Source organism: Brienomyrus brachyistius, chromosome 3 (genome assembly GCF_023856365.1).
Source record: "Brienomyrus brachyistius isolate T26 chromosome 3, BBRACH_0.4, whole genome shotgun sequence".
In the NCBI taxonomy this organism is placed as follows: domain Eukaryota; kingdom Metazoa; phylum Chordata; class Actinopteri; order Osteoglossiformes; family Mormyridae; genus Brienomyrus; species Brienomyrus brachyistius.
In genome coordinates, this window is record NC_064535.1 from 29,943,525 (window position 1) to 29,962,981 (window position 19,457).

Genomic DNA, 19,457 nt, shown 5'->3' on the forward strand with positions numbered 1-19,457 from the left:
CACTGCTTTCAAGATGGTGCAGAGGGGAAGTAGCAGTAAACCTAAGAGGAACCCCAGGCACTGAACATGCAGTAATGTCAAAGTACTCCTGATTGAAATCCCTTTGCATGTTCATCCTCCAAACTACAGGACAACCATCACAGCTGTTCAGAATCTCTTACCGCTATTTCGTATCCTCTCCTCCAGGACTTCAGTGTGTCTGTGAGGTAGCTTCTTGGTGAAGACTCGTGCAGACCTCAGGAACATGGCCTCCACTGCTGAACCTTTAAGAAGAGCAATCTGGTCTTCTTGGTCCAGGGTCTGGAAACCTATCAGGGACATGGGAGAGCAAACACCCATGAAACCCCTCTGAAGAGACATTTATCTTCTAACTAATATTTACAGCAATCATTAGTCATTAATACAATGCCAATGCAAAATGTTAACACAAACCTGGGATATTTTTGGTGAATTCAACAAGCACTTGTACATGACTAGTTGCCATCTCTGTCAATAAAATGAAGTTTTCTTCTGTACTGTAGTGCTCTTGAAGCTATATGGTAAAATGAAAGAAATACTTGCCAGTTTTGAGATGGAATTGTGAAAAAAAATCATATTAAAATTAAACTTAAATTCCAAACAAGTCAAGCAAATGCAGAATACTAATATTATTCCTGTTAAATGGGGGAAAATGTTGTTTATTGATGATGTTGTTAAAACAAAATAATGGATAGACTTACAAGCTTTTTCGCCATATCCTGGGGTATACGGTGTTTATTATAAGCATGCACTATGTAGTTCAGCAGGGTCTGCTGATCTGGACAAAACTCAACTTTCTCCTGAAACCATGGAAACAACTGAAATTGTCACATGGAAAATGCCAGCGATGCCAGCTTCTTGCCAAATCTCCTGCACAAATGCTTTTGATTAACACAAAATGCAGGAAATGAAAATGACTCTTCTTGGAGGTCTACATTGAATTGGTCCAGTGATGTTTGAACCATTATTCTGATGATGGCACTACATTACCCAGCTTTACATAACCCATAAAATGTAAATGTATAGCAAATTACTTAATTGGACATATTCTGGGAACCAGCCGCTTAGAAATTTGTTTATCTTAAATATTTTTTAGCAATAAACTACAGATAGGTGTTAAAAAGGTATTGTCCATTTAAACAAGTGATTACCTTTGAAAGCTTTGTGGTGGAGGTGACCTGCTTGGTATCTCCACTACTTCCACCTTTGGTTTGATCCATACCTGACTCTTCTGAAGAAGTCTTTGTATTTTTCTTTAGTCGTTTAGACTTGCACTGGATTTCTGTAAGCAGACCTGCAATCGAGATGTTTATGTCCCATAAAACTGGATTCAATTAGTTTATATAAGTAACAGAGCAATTCAGAAACTGCACTGTATGTAAGGTGCTCTGTACGTGAAAGGAAAACTGATTATTCTGTTCTGTTTAGTTAAAATCATAGTTAAACTCATAACAATGTTTTTTCTTAATGTACAGTGAAGTAGTGTTTTTACTAAAGTCAAAGTTTTTTTAATAGTCTGAACCATATTTCAAATATTGTGCATAAACTCCCATAAACAAGATTTAAGGAGAACAGGGTCTAAACTGTTATGCCCAGTAAAGCCAAAAACAGCAAAGCATAATAGGATAATTAGTATTTGCCTCTCAGCTTCTACCCTAGCTCCACTCTGCCCTTGCCAAGTTCCTGCTTGTTCGTAGCATGGTGCCCAATCTAGCCTGCTGCTCCCCACCCCTGTGCGCCGCCTAGCTCCCACTCCAGGTTGCTGCCTTCACACCACCCCCAAATCCTTGGTGTTTTTCCACCCGCATGTTGGCTATATTTTTGTATTCTTGATTTCTTGTTGTTCAGGGCTAAGGCATTCTTTCCTTCTTTGTTTATTTTATCATTATTAATTAACTTTGTGAGCCCCCGCATGTGCACCTTCCTTGCCTTTATCTGACTGGCATTTTCAATGACCTTCAGACAGTACTGCATTCCAGGAACATCAATATAGTGATTCAGTTTAACATTCCCATCAAATTATCTCTACTGCTAGGTGCTCTATGGCTGATAATCAGGCGGTGATTTAAAATCTCAATAACCTCTATACCAGGGGTGGTGAATCTGATCCACGGAGGTCATTCCAAAAACGGCTCTCCATGGATCAGTTACACTAACCCTGCTCTATATCTATAGAACAGAAACCAAGAAAGTTATCAGTCTCACAGCCACTATGCTACCTCTATGAAAATCTGCTGGAGATGTTGCCTCTCTCTGTTGTTATCTTATCTATGGCTATGGCCTACAGCTAACCAGCCAACAGGCAGTCACTTAGTCAACCTTCATACCATGGACTGCAGAACTGGAGGGAGGGGCAAACAGCACTCACTGAATGTTGCAATTTGAACTCACCAACTGTATCATGCGTACATTATGAGGCAAAAAGTACATCATAATGTGACCAGTCTTCGGCAATTCTTGAAAAATATTAAGAGGTAGAGGTTTATACCTGAGTTTTTCTAAAGTGACCGGACAAAGGTACATGACAGTATGCCCCCCCCCCATCCCAAAGCATTCCACAGTCAAGGTTTTACACAGTTTTGCCTAAAGGTCACACTGTTTATGTTAGCTTTTGTCATTGTTGTGGCAGATGACAACACATTGATCCCAGCATATTCAACATATTCAAAGACAGAAACTGAAAGCAATGCATAGAGTATATTTCAATTTGTAAAAGAGTGAAAATAACAAGGTATCACTTCTCTCCTCAGGGTCCATGTAAAACATTTCTCTTTGGATATACAGGAAATTGCTAGCTTTAAATACCAAATACAACACAACTCAAGTTTTAGTTTTATCTAGTTTAGTTTTTTTAGCCTTTTTTTTAATTCTTGGAAACAATTTACATAAAAACTCATGAAATTCATCCATCCATCAATTTCCAAACCGCTTATCCTACTGGGTCACGGGGGGTCTGAAGCCTATTCCGGAAGCTATGGGCACGAGGCAGGGAACAACCCAGAATGAGGGGCCAGCCCATCGCAGGGCACACTCACCCATGCATTTCTATGGGCAATTTAGCAAGTCCAATTAGCCTCAGCATGTCTTTGGACTGTGGGGAGAAACCAGAGGAAACCCCACGACAACATGGGGAGAACATGCAAACTCCACATACACGTGACCCAGGCGGAGACTCGAACCAGGGCCCCAGAGGTGTGAGGCAACACTGCTAACCACTGCACCACCATGCCGACTCACCCATGAAATCAATAATTCAAATATTTAAAAATATAATACAGAAATATAGTCCCAGGAGGCAATTCACATGGTCAACACTATGGCTTGAAGGAGCGAGGAATATTGTACCAGGTCAGGTCAGGTTGGGGAGCATGCAGCACATTGGCCTATCACACAGCAAAACTCCTTGGGATTCCGGCTGGCAATTCCCAGGCAGATAAATGGTCCAGTCCCACCCTTCAGAAATGGCCATCCATCTGCTAAAGTCAGGTACTACGTGGGAGTCCCCTTAGCCTGGTCCAGTTACTTGGGTCCTCAGCAATGAGGATCTTGCAGCTCGGTTCTCCCTCAGGGAAATGCGCCACATGGCCGTAGTGCTGTAACTGATGCTCCCTCACAATGCAGGTATCATGCCTCATTTGGGACTCCTCTAGCAACCGCTCATTTGACACAAAGTCAAACCAGCAGTACCCAAGGATTCCCCAAAGAGACACAGTACCGAAGGAGTCCAGTCTTCGTCTCAGCTCACTGGATAGTGTCCATGTCTCACAGCCATACAGCAAGAAGGAGAGCACCAGGATGATAAAGACTTGGACCTTTGTCTTCTTGGAAAGATATGGGGAGTGCCACACAGCTCTTTCCAGTGACCTCATGACCTCTCATGCTCTTCCAATCCGTTTTCTGACTTCACAGGAAGAGTCACCAGAGACTCTGCCCAACACGCAGTCCATGCAAGCACTGAACAGAGTAGGAGCAAGAACACACCCCTGGTGAACCCCAGAATCAACTAGGAAGAACACAGAGGTCCTCCATTCACTCTGCACAGCACTCACAGTACCAGTGCATAGGCTAACCATGACATCCAGTAACTTCGAAGTCTCAGAATGTTCCAAAGGGTAACTCGATCAACTCAGTCAAATGCTTTTAGAAAATCGAAAAAGGCTGCAAAGAATCCTCAATGCAAAGATATGGTCGATGGTAGACTTCTTATGCGTAAAACCAGGCCGTTCTGGTTGCTGACAGTCTAACAAGTGATCAAGGATCCTGTTAAGGATGACCCTAACAAGGATTTTACCAGGCACTGAAAACAGTGTTATCTCCCTGTAGTTGCAACAATACAAGCGATCACCCTTCTGTTTCCAGATACGGATTACCAGTCCATTTTTTCAGTAAGTTGGGATGACGCCTGACTTCCAAATTGAAGCAAAGATTTCCAACAATGTCTGGAGGACTGCCTTACCACCAGCCTGGAGAAGTTCACCCTAGATACCACAGATGCCTGTGGCCTTCCCTGCCCCCAGCTGATTCATCACCCGTGCAATCTCAGTGAGATTGGGTGGTTCACAGTTGATTGAAGGATTGGCTTCAAGAACCATAGACCCAGAGATGTCCAACATCCTAGCTGGAGAGTCAGGTTTAAACAGCTGTTTAAAGTAGTTGGCCCAGTGAGTCACAACTGCAGTGTCATCCATAAGGATCATCCCATCACCCCCTCTAACTGCAAGTCTCAGAGGAACAGATTCAGATGTGCATAATGCTTTGATTCCTCTGTAGGACGTGGACACTAAACCACAGATGGTGTGTAACCTGCTCACATATTTATCTAACAAACGCCTCTTTATCTGGCCTCAGAGTCCACACAGCCGTTCTTCTCAGTTCCCAATACACACTGGAGTAGCCACCAAGTCGTGTGCTGCAACTCCTCTCGATAATATCCAGGGTGCCCTGCGAGAAGAAACACCTCCTTCTGGGAACACTGGCAACTCCAACACAGCCCTTGGCAACCTTCAGGGTCTTATCACAGAAGGTCTCCCACATCACATTACAGTCAGCAGTCACACCCAAGTCTGCAAGCTCCTCACACAAACTGATCCCCAACAGGCCTGACCCCATTAGCTCTCTGATGGTTTTGACTCATTCCCTGGTTTGGACTCCATCCCCTTTATGGTGCGTGCAGCCTCTCTGCGGGCGGCTGCAGCAGAGTTACTCCCACAGAGAGCAGAAGAGTATCTAGTTTGTTTTAATCAAGTAGTTGTGAGTTGTTTTACAGTGGCTGGAGTGCCATTGCCACCACCAACCTCAAATTTGTTTTCCCTGCAAATTGGATGACCGCTTGCAGGGCCGGATGCAGTATAACATGATACCCAGGACGCATTTCACTATTGCACTGGCAGATATTGCACCATCACACCAAATTTCATGGTTCTCAGTCATATATAAGGGTAATTGTAGCCTGCTGAAATTTTGTTGCCTGTTGTCAGCCATGTTTGATAAATAGATGAACTTTATGCGATTCGTTGAGACATCTGGACAAATGCACAAAATTTCATCTCTCTGTATCCAATGTTTTCTGAGTTATAAATAATTTTGAGTTATAGCACTGCCTATTGGGTGATTTTTTCCAAATTTGGGGATTGGCTTTAAAATCGTACCAACTATGCACAGCAAATTTGGAGAGTTTTAGCTGTTCCATTGATGAGAAACTGGTCATGAGAACTATTTGGCTGATCAATGGTCTCAATGGGCAACAGTTAAAGTTTGAATTGTATGAACATTCTAGGAAGACTTTGAAAAAGTAGATTTTTCACATTATGCAAAATAGCAAAAATCTAAGTAGTGCCATTTGAAATATTTTGTGGCATGGGAATGTCTGGAAAAAACAAATTTTGTTTGTATGACTCAAGCTTCTGGAAATATAGGGCAAAAGGTAAAACATTGTGCATCACAATCAGGCTGATGGGTATGATTTTGGTTGACTAAGTAGTGGGGGGGGATTTCTGAATCACTCTCCTCCCCATATTGTTTTATCATAAAATAACAATAATAACAATAATAAAAATTAAGATTTTAGTTCAGCACCTAGTCAATCCACTAAGGTGGATTTTCATCTTATCATGGTGGAGGCGTTTGCGTGTCTCAGTGACCCTGGGGGCTGTGTTGTCGGAGGCAATTGCCCCTGGTAGGGTTTCCCAAGGCAAAAAGATCACAGGTGAGGGGTCAGATGAAGAGCAATCCAAAAAACTTATGATGAAAAAGAATCACAACAAGGTCTCATTACCCTCACCCAGACTAAGGTCACTGGTGCCCCACCCTGGAGCCAGGCCTGGGGGAGGGTTAGTTGGCGAGCACCTAGTGGCCGGGCTTTGGCCCGTGGGTTCCGGTCGGGCCCAGCCCAAAAGAGGTACAGGGGACCATCCCCAGGTGGGCACACCACCCGCAAGGGGAATGTCATACTTCAGTGCGATGTGGATCGGGTGGCAACCAAGGGAGACCCTAGCGGACCAATCCCCGGCTGACTAAACTGGCTTTTGGGACACTGAATGTCACCTCTCTTCCTGGTGGGGAAGGAGCTTGTGCATGAGGTTGAGAGATACCTACTAGATATAGTCGGGCTCACCTCAATACATAGCTTAGGCTCTGGAACAAATCTCCTGGAGAGGGGCTGGATACTCTTTTCTTCCGGAGTTGCAGTGGGTGAGTGACACTGGGCCTATGCACCTAATGACAGTTCGGAGTACCCAGACTTCTTGGAATCCATAGTTTTCCTGGGGGACTTCAATGCTCACATGGGCAATGACAGTGTGGCCTGGAGGGGAGTGATTGGGAGAAACGGACTCCCTGATCTGAACCCGAGTGGGGTTCTGTTGTTAGACTTCTGTGCAACGCATGATCTGTCAATAACGAACACCATGTTCAAACATAAGGGTATCCATAGTGGACATGGTACGAACATACCTGGGACTACAGGGCGATGATTGATTTTATAATTGTATCAGTTGATCTGCAGCCTTCTGTCTTGGACACTCAGGTGAAGTGAGGGGCAGAGCTGTCAACTGATCACCACCTGGTAGTGAGTTGGCTCAGGTGGCAGGGAAGGAAGCCGGTCAGACCTGGCAAGCCCAAGCATATAGTGAGTGCCTGCTGGGAAAATCTGACAAAGGCTCCTGTTCACCAGATCTTCAACTTGTACTTCTGGCAGAACTCCAAGGGGGAGGGGGAAGCAGCTTCTGGTTCCTACTATTTACAGTGGTGAGGGGGTGCTGTTGAATTCACCTGTGGACATCACCCTGAGGTTGAAGGAAAACTTTGCGGACCTCCTCAACCCTGCCTCAGATACATCTATGTGCACCACTTTCGAGACATTAGAGGGCACGGGGCACGAGGGGGCTGAGGTTGCCGGGGTGGTTAAAGAGCTCCTTGGCGGCCGTGCCCATGGGGTTGACGAGATTCGTCCAGGGTGCCTGAAAGCTCTGGATGTTGTGGGGCTGTCAGGGCTGATACGCCTTCTCAACAATGTTTGGAGGTCAGGGACAGTACCGCTGGATTAGCAGATTGGGGTGGTGGTCCCCTTATTTTAGAAAGGGGACCAGAGAGTGTGTTCCAGCCTACAGGGGGATCACACTTCTCAGCCTTCCTGGGAAAGTCAATTCCGGGGTACTGAAGAGGAGCTTGAGGTCGAATCTTGGATTCAGGAGGAACAATGTGGTTTTCGTCCTGGCTGTGGAACACTGGACCAGCTTTATACCCTACCGAGGGTACTGGAGGGAGCCTGGGAGTTTGCTCATCCAGTCTACATGTGTTTTGTGGACTTGGAGAAGGCTTATGACAAGGTTCCCCAAGTTGCTTTGTGGGGGCTGCTTCAGAAGAATGGGGTTCAGAGCTTGCTAATGCAGGCAATTTGATCCCTATATGAACAGAGCAGAAGTTTGGTCCACATTGCCGGTAATAAGTCAGATGTGTTCCTGGTGTGTGTTGGGCTGCCCTTTGTCTCCGGTCCTGGTTATGATATTAAGATATGATATGGACAGGATTTCTAGGTGCAGCCAGGGTGTACAGACTGGTGGCATCCGGATTGCGTCACTGCTTTTTACAGATGACGTGGCCCTGTTGGCTTCTTCTGCTGGGGACCTCCAGTGAGCTCTGGGACAGTTCACAGCCGAGTGCGAAGTGGCAGGGATAAGGATTAGCAACTCCAAGCCCAAGACCATAGTTCTCAGCCGGAAATGGTTGGATTGCCCTCTTCAGGTCAGAGAGGAGGTACTGCCTCAAGTGGAGGAGTTCAAGTATCTCAAGGTCTTGTTCACAAAAGCTCGAAAGCTGGAAAGACGGATCGGAGTGATGTCTGCAATTTTGCAGGTTGCTTAACCGGTCCGTTGTGGCTAAAAAATAACTGTGCCTGAAAGCAAAGCTCTCTATCTATTGAGCCATCTTCGTTCCTACCCTCACCTATGGTTATGAGCTGTGGGTAGTGACCAAAACAATGAGGTTGCATATACAGGTGGCCGAAATGAGGTTTCTCCGCAGGGTGTCTGGGCTCTCCCTTAGAGATAGGCTGAGAAGTTCAGATATCCGGGAGAGTCTCAGAGTAGAACTACTGCTCCTCCAAGTTGAAAGGAGCCAGTTGAGGTGGTTTGGACACCTGGAGTGGATGCCTCCTGGGCGGTTACCTTGAGAGGTTTTCCATGCATGTCCTACAGGGAGGAGGGCCCGGGGCAGACCCAGGACGTGCTGGAGGGATTATATTTCTCAGCTGGCCTGGGAACGCCTCCGTATCCCCTCCATAGAGCTGGTAGAGGTAGCTGGGTAGAGGGAGGTATGGGTATCTCTCCTGAAGTTGCTACCCCCGCAACCTGGATCCCGGACAAGCAGGTGGTGATGGATGGATGGATGGATGGATCTAGTCACTAAATTGAGATCCACTGAGACATACAAGATATGGACATAAGTATAACTGTTGTTATGACAACCTAATCTAAATCCATAGGTATCAATATGGAGTTGCCCCCCCCCCATTTGTTACCATAATAGCTGCCACTCTTCTGGGAATACATTCCAAAAGATTTTGGAGTGTGTCTGTGAGAATCTTTGCTCATTCATCAAGTAGTGTGTTTCTAGGCAGGCACTGTTGTTGCATGTGAAGGCCTGGCTTGCAATCTGTGTTCTACTTCATCCCAAAGGTGTTGATAACTAAGATAATCAGTTTGTGCAGCTGCGGTGAGCAGAAAAATATCTTATAATGCACAACATGTTCAACCTTGAGGCAGATGGGCTACTACAGCAGAAGACCATGTCAGGTTCCACTCCTGTCAGTCAAAAATAGGGTTCAGGGGTCTGTGTGGGCCAGACAAGTACTTCCATACCAAACTCACCCAACCATATCCATGAACTATGCTTTGTGCACTGGGGCAAAGTTATGTTGGAATAGAGAAGGACCTTCCCCAAACTGATCCCACAAAGTTGGAAGCAAGGAATTATCCAAGGTGCTGAACTGACACCAAATCTGACGCAGCCATCTGTGTCTAGCAGAATTCAGGATTCATCAGACCACAATATATTTCATTTTTCCAGTCTTCAACTGTTCATTTATGGTGAACCTCTGTCTACTGCAACTTCAGCTTTCTATTTTTGACTGACAGGAGTGGAACCTGACATGGTCTTCTGCTGTAGTAGCCCATATGCCTCAAGGTTGAACATGTTGTGCATTATAAGATATTTTTCTGCTCACCGCAGCTGCACAAACTGGTTATCTTGGTTATCATAACCTTTCATTCAGCTCGAGCCAGTCTGGTCGTATTCCTCTGACCTCACTCATCAACAAGGCATTTCATTCCACAGAAATCCTGCTCACTGAATTTTTTCACATCATTTTGAGTAAACTTTACAGACTAATGGTCATGAAAATCCAAAAATCCTCAAAACAGCACATCTGGTACCAACCAGAAGTGCATATCACTGAGATCACATTTTTTTCTGGTGTTTGCTGTGAACATTATCTGAAGCCTCTGACCTGTATGTCTACGATTATGTGCATTGTGCTGCTGCCAAATAATGGATTAAACAGTTACATGAATGAGCAGGAATACCAATCTTGGTTCTGAATTAACCCGGATGACCGTTGTGTGGCGGCGCTGAGGAGAGTGGACCAATTCTGCCAATGTTGTAGAGAGATCCACTGGTGTTACTTCAGGCATCATGGTGTGGGGAGCTATAAAATACGACTTCATATCATCTCTGGTAGTGATTTGGGGGACCCTGATGGCACAGCGCTGCATCAGTGACATCCTGTGCCCTCCTGAGACAGCACCCTGGTACCAGTCTATCAACAAGACAATGATTGTCCACACATAGCATGTGTGTCTATGGACTGCCTGCATCATGCTGAAGTCCTGCTTCACTCAGCTCGGACGTCAACTCAGACCCAGTGCGAATCCACAGGATCTCAGTTGCAACAGCTGTGGGCCAACTTCCCGCAGGAGAGGATATAATAATTTAGGGCCAAAAGAACAAATTAGGTAACTTAACATAAATTGTTTATTATAACAAAGGATAACTACATAATAAGAGTAACTAATAAGAGAGTGGGTCAAAGTTTGTCCTTCTATGTTGTGTATGTATATATTAATATTTAAAATAAACGACTGGGCATTATCTCGCTAGAAGAAAGTGGACCAAAGCCGACTCACATTCTGCCAGCATTCCCATCTCTTTACACTTCCGGAGCCGACATTCCTGGCACTTCCTACGCATGTACATGTCCATCTCACAGCGCCCCCCAGTTTTGCACTTATAAATTGCATTCTTCGTAATACTCCTCCTGAAGAAGCCTGTGAGAAACAGGAAGTAAGACAGCATTAGGCCTGAAGTGACTGTGTAGTATGCCATTCATTCGGAGTGAGATGCATTTTGGGATATAGTATGTGCTTTATGGCCTGCACTGCCAATTGATGCTTAGTGATATAATGTTCAAAAGTAATTAGTTAAAAACACATTACCACACAAGTTATGGAATGTTCTGTCCTAAATTCTTGGTCTTTACAGTATTTCAGTTAATTGGGGTCATTCTCACATTGATGATTATCAGCTTGCAGTAAACTTGGTACAGACACAGAAAATAATAAAAAACAAAGTGGCACTGTTTCATACTGGGCTGATGGAAGCAAAGAGAGTTTTAATGCATATCAAGACAGATAGCAGAAAACATACAAAGGGTTAATGGAAGCTCTGACTGGATGTTTCACACTATTTCATGCTTAGGTGAATTTTTTACAAGGTAGTTTTTTTCATGGTACAGTTGCAAAAAGAGCTAAATCTTCATAAATTGATTCCATTGTTAGATGAAGCTTTGAGAAAGAATAGTTTAGCATAGTCAGTCTACATCTGCAAGGTCCCCCATTGACTATACTTTACATTATGTGTGATTTGCAGAATCATTTCAGTACCTTCATTTAAAACAACCAAATAAAAATTTCTAGTATTCAATCAGGGTGAAGATTCATCATTATGCATCATTATAAAACTGGTAATATACTTGAAAAGTCCAATTTGAATCAACTGATCATGGGAAAGTTTTTTATTTAGTACCTTTATTATTACTTCTTAATGAAAATGTAACAGGTGAAATGATTCCACTTGCCTTCATTATTAATTTGCCATTAATTGCTAGTTTACTTATGCTTTGATTATTGTATTATTTTGTTTGGGCTTATGTAATGTGGGGTTTAAGCATCCTCTATTGGGCAACTGCAGACGTAAGCGGTGTGCTTTTTCTTTAACCAGTCTGCTGCAATGAGGCCTCGGGGTAGGACCGTCTGTGTTACGCTCCACATAAAGTATTCTATAGGAAATCAATTCTGTTAGTAATAAGGTGCTATTTATATCAGTGAATTGCTTTGCATTTCTTAGATGTATTTCTGATTAATTACTTCTAGCAATTGATGCAAAACGGTGTTGATTTTATGACCAGAAACTCTTTTAGCTTAGCCGTGGCCAACCAGAAGAGTAGTTTAAGTCTTTAAATCGGGCTGTGAAGGCCTAATTTTGTGCCTGTTTCACCAGGTATCAAGATTATTTTTAATACATATATTTTCTCTTAATGTATTGTAACTGGGGCAGCATGGTGGTGCAGTGGTTAGCATTGTTGCTACACACCTCTGGGACCCAGGTTCGAGTCTTCGGCTGGGTTACATGTGTGGAGTTTGCGTGTTCTCCCCATGTTGTCCTGGGGTTTCCTCCGGGTACTCCGGTTTCCCCCCAAAGACATGCTGAGCCTAAATGGAGTTACTAAGTTGCCCATAGGAGTGCGTGTGTGAGTGACTGGTGTGTGAGTGTGCCCTGTACTGGGCTGGCCCCCCATCCTGGGTCGTTCCCTGCCTTGTGCCCATAGCTTCTGGGATAGGCTCTGGACCCCCTGCTACCCAGAAGGATAAGCGGTTTGGACAATGGCTGGATGGCTCTTTGTAACCAGTCTGCTGCAACGAGCCTTCGAGCCACACAGGAAGCTCGTTGCTGGGAATCGGGCTGTGAAGTGCTAATTTTGTGCCTGTTTCACCAGAATAAAAGGCTGTACCAACCACTACAATGGTGCCGTAACCCGGATCCAGAGGCCGTCGAAGACACCACTACAAAATGAAGCCGTTTCCCGCCATTCCGGAGCCGTGACAAGCTACAGTTTCGCCATGAACCATAGCAAGGGGGCTCCGTTGTTCCACAAACTGTTTTGTGAGTCGTATAGTGGGTTGGACAGTGTGAGTCATCAAAAGCAACAATGAATAGTAAATATTTTGTGAATCTAGCTAATTCAATTTGGAATTTTTTTACCATTTTTTTCTTTTTCTTTCTTTCCAGGAGAATTTGAAGTAATTGTGAAATTTGACATTTAATTTAAGGTTTAGGATTTTTAAGCACCTTTCCTGCGTTTTTAGATGTGTTTTCATGTTATATGTGTGGTTTCACTTCTATTACATTAGATACTCGTTAAATATGGATGCTCCAAAAATTGCCTAGTGTTGGTAGGGGCCAGAAGCTATGGCTAGATTAGCTGTTGGAGGTCCAGGAAGGACCGGTGACAAGCAACCTGTTACATCAACTCCTTGCTTTGCTGGAGTGAATCAAACTGATTGTGGTGCCAATTATGCTGTTGCAGATGCCAAGTTAGGTGACCCGTCCATGTTTTCTGTGAGTCAGACCCTGGAACATGTCCCAGTAAGTATCCTCAGTGATTTAGTGAAGCAGATAGGTTCCAGCATTGGTTAGAATATTGTGTCCTGCCTTAAGTCGGTTACAAGTAGTGAGGCCTTGTAAGTGCTTGTTATTCTGTCGCTGATCTTTCTGTAGTTCGTCTTACAGTAGGAAGATTGTGTAAAAATGTTTTTGGCTAAAAGTGGCATTGATTTATGTGATCAAGCAGAAGAGGTTTTGAGTAAATTGCAAGGTAGAGCGCATGATGTTGTGAAGACTAGATTGTGTAGCAGGCCGAATGTGAATTTGCGGTTGGGTCCCCAAACCATCTTTGACATACTTAAACAGCATTTCAGTGATTCAGTGTCTTCTTTTATGCCCTTGGTTGACTTTTACACCGCAAAGCCTTTCCAGAGTGAGACTGCTACTGACTATTGGATCAGGCTAAACAAGGCTTTAGACACTGCTGTTGAGGGTCTACAAAGGCAGGGCAAAACCCTTGATGACCCTTCTAGGGATGTGATAGCCATGTTTATTACTCATTGTCCTGATTCTGAGCTGTCCTTGATCTTTAGCTGTAAACCTCCAAATGAGTGGACAGTCGCCAATGTTCAAGTATGGTTGGATGAGCACCACTGGAAGAGGCGTCTTCAGCAACGGCAGCTTGTATGGCCAACAGATAGCTTGCATTCCACCCAGGCTGAAGGGAGTCAGACTGCCGTTTCTCCTACCATTATGGTTTCAGATCCAGTCGCTACTAGTGCACCTTCATCCAGTGAAGGTCAGTCTCTTGCACATGTTGTTACTCTTCTGGAACGCTTGCTAGTCAAGGAGTCTTCTCAGTGCTCAAGGCCTTCTGGACCCAGTATTAGGAGTAATGTCAGGGTCAGGAGTCCATGTGTCATTTGTAGTAGTGATGACCACAATACTATGGCGCATTGCAGGAGCGAGATTTTGCTGTCACACTGCTGGTCACCAGGAAAGTTCTTGTTCCTCTACTCTTGCTTCTAGTCCACCTGTTGATCACCGTGAGGCTTCCACTCAGCAGGGAAACTAGTCGGCCCACTAGTTGGGACTAGTGCAGGGCGAATGGAGTTGTCCCCAGATCTTGCACTGTATCTGTTTTTTCTGAGTTCTGTGCTTCAGTAGATGATGGTTCTTTGGTGATATTTCAAAATACTCCGAAGTTAAATGTGATGAGTGACCTTTTATACACCATTGTGTCCCTTGATGGTCCTGTAGAGCTGAATGCTATGTTGGATTGTGGCTCTATGGCTTGTTCTTTGAGTTCCAGGTTGCTTCCTTGGCTGAAGGAAACCAAAGTTGTTTCTCCAGACTCTATTTGGATGACATCCTTGTTTTCGCCCCAGACGAACAGCTGGCTTTACAGAGGCTGGAGATGGTATTTGAGAAATTGAAAGCTCACAATCTGAAGCTAGCTCTGAAAAAGTGCCATTTCATGAGGCCATCAATAAAGTTTTTGGGGTACATTGTCAATAAGGATGGCATCTCCACTGACCCAGAGAAAGTCAAAGTCATTACTGATCTGTGTGTGAAAGATTTAATGGATGAGAGGGGTAACACGCCATCTACATCCAAGATAAGGTCTTTCCTCGGTATGGTAGGGTTCTACCAACAATTTTTTGAGGGCTACTCTCATGTCAGTAAGCCTCTTTTTGCTTTGACGAAAAGTAAAAAATATTTATCGACACCCAGGAAATTGACTCCTGCTGACTGGATGCCGGAGTGCAATGAAGCTTTTGAGAAGCTAGAATTAGCCTTGCTACAGAACGTCACTTTAGCCCATCCAGACTTCAGTAAGCCCTTCTTGCTTTCAGTTGATGCCTCCTCCAATGCTCTTGGCGCTGTGCTTTCTCGGCTGTCTGAGGGCCATGATGTCGCAAGACTGATAGCATTTGCAAGTCGCTGAACTATGCTAAGTCTTGCTATCCAGCATGTAGGCTTGAGTTTTTAGCGCTTAAGTGGGCAGTCTGTGACAAGTTCTGTCCCGACTGAGACTCTCCTGTGTAATTCGCTGGATGTTCCTGTAAATTCTGCAGGTGAGACCGCAGAATGCCCTGTTGAGACAGCTCTTAGTGACTCACCAGTTGGGTCAGACCATGCTTTTGATCTGTTAGGTTCTCAGCCTGCACAGCCTTCCCTCGTCTTTGTAGTCTCTGCAGTGGGATCAGAGACTGAGCAAGTTCAGCCCGAAGCTGTTTGCAATAATAAATTGCTAGGGCTTAGGCCTTAGGCCAGGTATCAAGATTATTTTTAATACATATATTTTCGTATTAATGTATTGTAACAAGTCTGCCGCAACGAGCCCTCGAGCCGCGCGGAAAGCTCGTTGCCGGGAATCAGACTGTGAAGGGCTAATTTTGTGTCTGTTTCACCAGCATAAAAGGCTGTACGAGCTAAAGTGGAAAGGTGTGTAACAATCATTTACACAATGCAAGGAGTGTGTACCAACCACTACAATAACAACCCCCAATAAATATAATTAACAGAACCTGGCTGCTCTGCTAATTTCTGCAATTACTACATCAAAAAAATATTACGTTTTGTTTAAAACCTAAGCTTCTCAATTTCCTATGCAGTTACAGGAACACAATACACAACCACTGTATACCTCAGTTATTTCTGTGGAACGTCACATACTGACATGGGGAACAAAATGAAAATGTCAAGTGGGAGAGAGTTCATTGTTAACAAACCTATTTACTTAATGGGTTAATGGTAAACAGTGAATTTAGAAGAAGGGGTAAAACAAAGGCATTTGTATATGTTCGTTGCACCCCATTAATTAACATGAAATAAACAGGCACATGTTGACGCTTAGGGGTCATTACACAGAGCTCGGCTAGAGAATCAGCCACTTCTCCCTGGATGAGCCGAGACTGCAGTCCACACTCCAGCAGGATAGATGTGCATTAAATTACAACTCGTTTCAATTAAGGATTTCATTTTAGTGAATATTAGCAGTAAATTTGCGACAGATTAACTGTGTGGAGGTTGTGGCATTCGGGGATGAAAAAAGGGCTGAGATGGAAATTATTTCCAAGATTATTTAAAATATAGGAATCATAGGGAGAATAAGCAAACTCAGAACAGGAGTGGGATTCAAACCCCTGACCCTGGAGGCCTCTGAGCTATGTATGATTGTGCATTAAATAACAGGTGAATACCAATGGATCCTTCAAGAGTTTAATGGGTTCATGAATATCAGTCTTTGAAAGGTATGACATCCCCCACCCATTGGAGCAGCATCTCCTACCTTTGCAGCCCTCGCAGGTAAGCGCATTGTAGTGGTAGCCTGATGCCTTATCACCACACACCACACACAGCTCCTCCCCTTTGACTCGACTGCCATGAGAAGCCTGCCTAGGCCGCTTGCACACTGGTGGAGCATTTTCCTCCATCGGCATGTCATAGCTGCTCTCCACCAGTCCTTTCCGCAGCTCGTACATCGTCGAGGAAGTATACCAGTCCTCGCCATACTGGGGATAATAGTTTTGACTGGAGTAGTATGGTGGTGAGGGCATGGGTGGGTCCACTGAGGAGAACTGCATGCTAGGATAGCTGGCAAATGGAAGCACCTCCTGGTCTTTCAGCAGTGCGCTGCTCTGCTCTGCCAGTAGATCTGCTGATATAGGTGGAGTTATTAATAAGACAGGTATTTTAGTAACATTTTGTGAAAGGTAGAAAACAAGCAGGGCAGTGGGTCCCGAGGACCGAGTTTGAGAACCACTGGATTAAATGAATCAACACATTTTTTTACAATTTATGTTTTAATATTATATTCACTTGTATTTTCAGATGCTTCTATCCAAAGCAACATACAAATGAGGCAGATCATACATCAAAGGCATAAAGCTGTCAAGGAAACAGCTTAACTGCACATGGGCTGAGGTTCCAATGAGTGACCAGTAATAAATTAAAGTTAACACTGGAGCTGTACAAAACATCCATCCATCCATTTTCCAAACTGCTTATCCTACTGGGTCGCGGGGGGTCCGGAGCCTATCCCGGAAGCAATGGGCAATGAGGCAGGGAACAACCCAGGATGGGGGGCCAGCCCATGGCAGGGCCCCCTCACACACCATTCACACACACAGGCACTCCTACGGGCAATTTAGCAAGTCCAATCAGCCTCAGCATGTTTTTGGACTGTGGGGGGAAACCGGAGTACCCAGAGGAAACCCCACGACGACATGGGGAGAACATGCAAACTCCACACACATGTGACCCATGTGGAGACTCAAACCTGGGACCCAGAGGTGTGAGGCAACAGTGCTAACCACTGCACCGCCATGCCACCCCTGTACAAAACATCATCAAAATAATTATTTAAGATCAAAACTTACATCCTATTTGATAAGTGCCAAATACAAGAAATGTACATCCATTGTTACCAAATAAGAACCTAAAAATTTAACAAAGGCAGGAAGCTGAAATTCATGAAAATCCAATTAGTTGACATGTACAACATAAATGGAATAATAATTAACCACAAGCTGTCTCTAACTCTTACCTTAGTATTTGAGTTTCAAATGAACCAACTGCAGTGTTAAAAGTTATATTGTAAAACTGACAGGTTGTGACATCAGGTAATCACAGACAGTGACCCTGATGAACATTTCATGCATTTCTACTCCTGTCTACTCCACCAGCTGAGGAGAACACTAGGTACCTTAAGAGAATGTCTTAATAGATTATTATTATGTTGATGGGCACCCTTCTAAATTGTAGCACGCATCATAAGAAATGTTAAAGAGGCAAAGCCAAAGCTCTAAGCGACGTACCTTCTGGTAACTTCTGCATTTCAGTAAAAGGCCTAAGAAACATCCACGTTATGAGGAACTGGTGATTCTCTGTCTGTTCTCTTGTTCCTACTACCTTATAGTCATGGAACATTTTAATCCAGAGTTCCTGATTTAAGGTATTGAAAAGGATCAAAGGTCGTCAAGCTTACTAATTAACATCCGTCATTTTTACTACACTATGGCTGCTATGTATGCAGTATGATATTCATAATAGATGACCTAAAAGAATTACAGTGTTTTGAAGACTGGTATACATCCAGGTCACTTATTATATATAACTGTTTGAAATGCTATATACCCCTAATACTTGAGAATACTTACTCTTGTTTACTTATCCTCTTTCCTTAGTCAAGCTACAGGGAAAGGGAGATAAGCCCTGCAGAATACAAATCCATATTTGCAATGCCCCTTGTGACCGGGCTGTGGTTTGTGCGTGCTGCGCCCTTTCCCTTTACAGCTTCTCCTCTGCATTGTGTTGGCTTTAATAAAGAAGCTGAATTCTCTTTTACAGCAGGCCTTGGTTTATTACAGGACTTCGGCTTACACACTGCCCTCCTTCAATCCTCTGTTCAAACATAAATGAAACACACATGCAATCGGCACTCCAGGTACTCAGCTCCACACAAGTCCTCTCCTGTCCATTCGCAAGAAAGAGGACAAAAAAACGCACGCAAACGTGACATACCCTGAGCCACTGTCAAAATAAAAGCACCTATGTCCCTCCGCATGTAAAACAAAATAAAAATAAAAGTCCAAAAAGTGGATTACAAACGCTTTACAACACCTGAAATGAAAATGTCTGCTATGATTTTGATGAATATTTACATAGCTTTTTACCCTCGTTATACCCTCATGTTATGCATTGTTAGCATAGATCCTGCACGTGATGTGACGAATTATTATATTGCATGATTATTTGCGCAAGTGCTTCCAAAGAGAGGGAAATACAATGAGTGAATATACAGAATATGCAGTATATCTTATAGTAAATGTAAGAAACCATAATATCTTGATCATATGAGTTATATGCGAGACATTGAGTTCCAAAATTTACATTTATTTATTTTATTTGTTCCCACTCCAGCTGATCAAAAGCCTTATATCTTTTGAGAGGACAGAACTACATCTTTATTGCTCAGCCAGCATAGAAAACACACAGTGACTTAAGGAAAAATATCAGTTAGCATTACAATTAAAAGAGGCATTATCAGCTGAGGTGATAACATCAGTTCAGTAGGAAGATGTTGGAGATGATCTCTATGCTTACTCAGGTGGATTTCACTAGGGGTGTAGGGGGTGACCGACTGGTCAGATGAAAATATTCAAATTTGACAAATTTATTGTAAACAGATTGCATTTACTATTTTTTTTTACACATTTATTTATCTGGACTAATGACTGCATGGTTAGCTGCTCTCACTTTACACCTCCAGGTAGAAT

At 43.7% G+C, this 19,457-nt stretch overlaps 1 protein-coding gene across 4 annotated transcripts in view; it reads right to left on the reverse strand.

Annotated features, from left to right (window-relative positions):
* Nucleotides 1–19,457, reverse strand: part of nr1h4 (nuclear receptor subfamily 1, group H, member 4) — a 41,052-nt gene that overhangs the window by 17,485 nt on the left and 4,110 nt on the right. For 2 of the 4 annotated variants that reach the window (XM_049007613.1, XM_049007611.1), the window contains exons 3-8: nt 16,469–16,837; nt 10,698–10,838; nt 1,170–1,312; nt 720–818; nt 433–532; nt 162–308 (exon numbers count right to left, since the gene is read on the reverse strand). In XM_049007613.1, coding sequence (XP_048863570.1) covers nt 162–308; nt 433–532; nt 720–818; nt 1,170–1,312; nt 10,698–10,838; nt 16,469–16,837 — 999 coding nt within the window. Of the gene's footprint in view, nt 1–161; nt 309–432; nt 533–719; nt 819–1,169; nt 1,313–10,697; nt 10,839–16,468; nt 16,838–18,338; nt 18,583–19,457 lie in introns of all 4 variants that reach the window. The other 2 variants (XM_049007614.1, XM_049007612.1) reach the window with 2 other exon arrangements.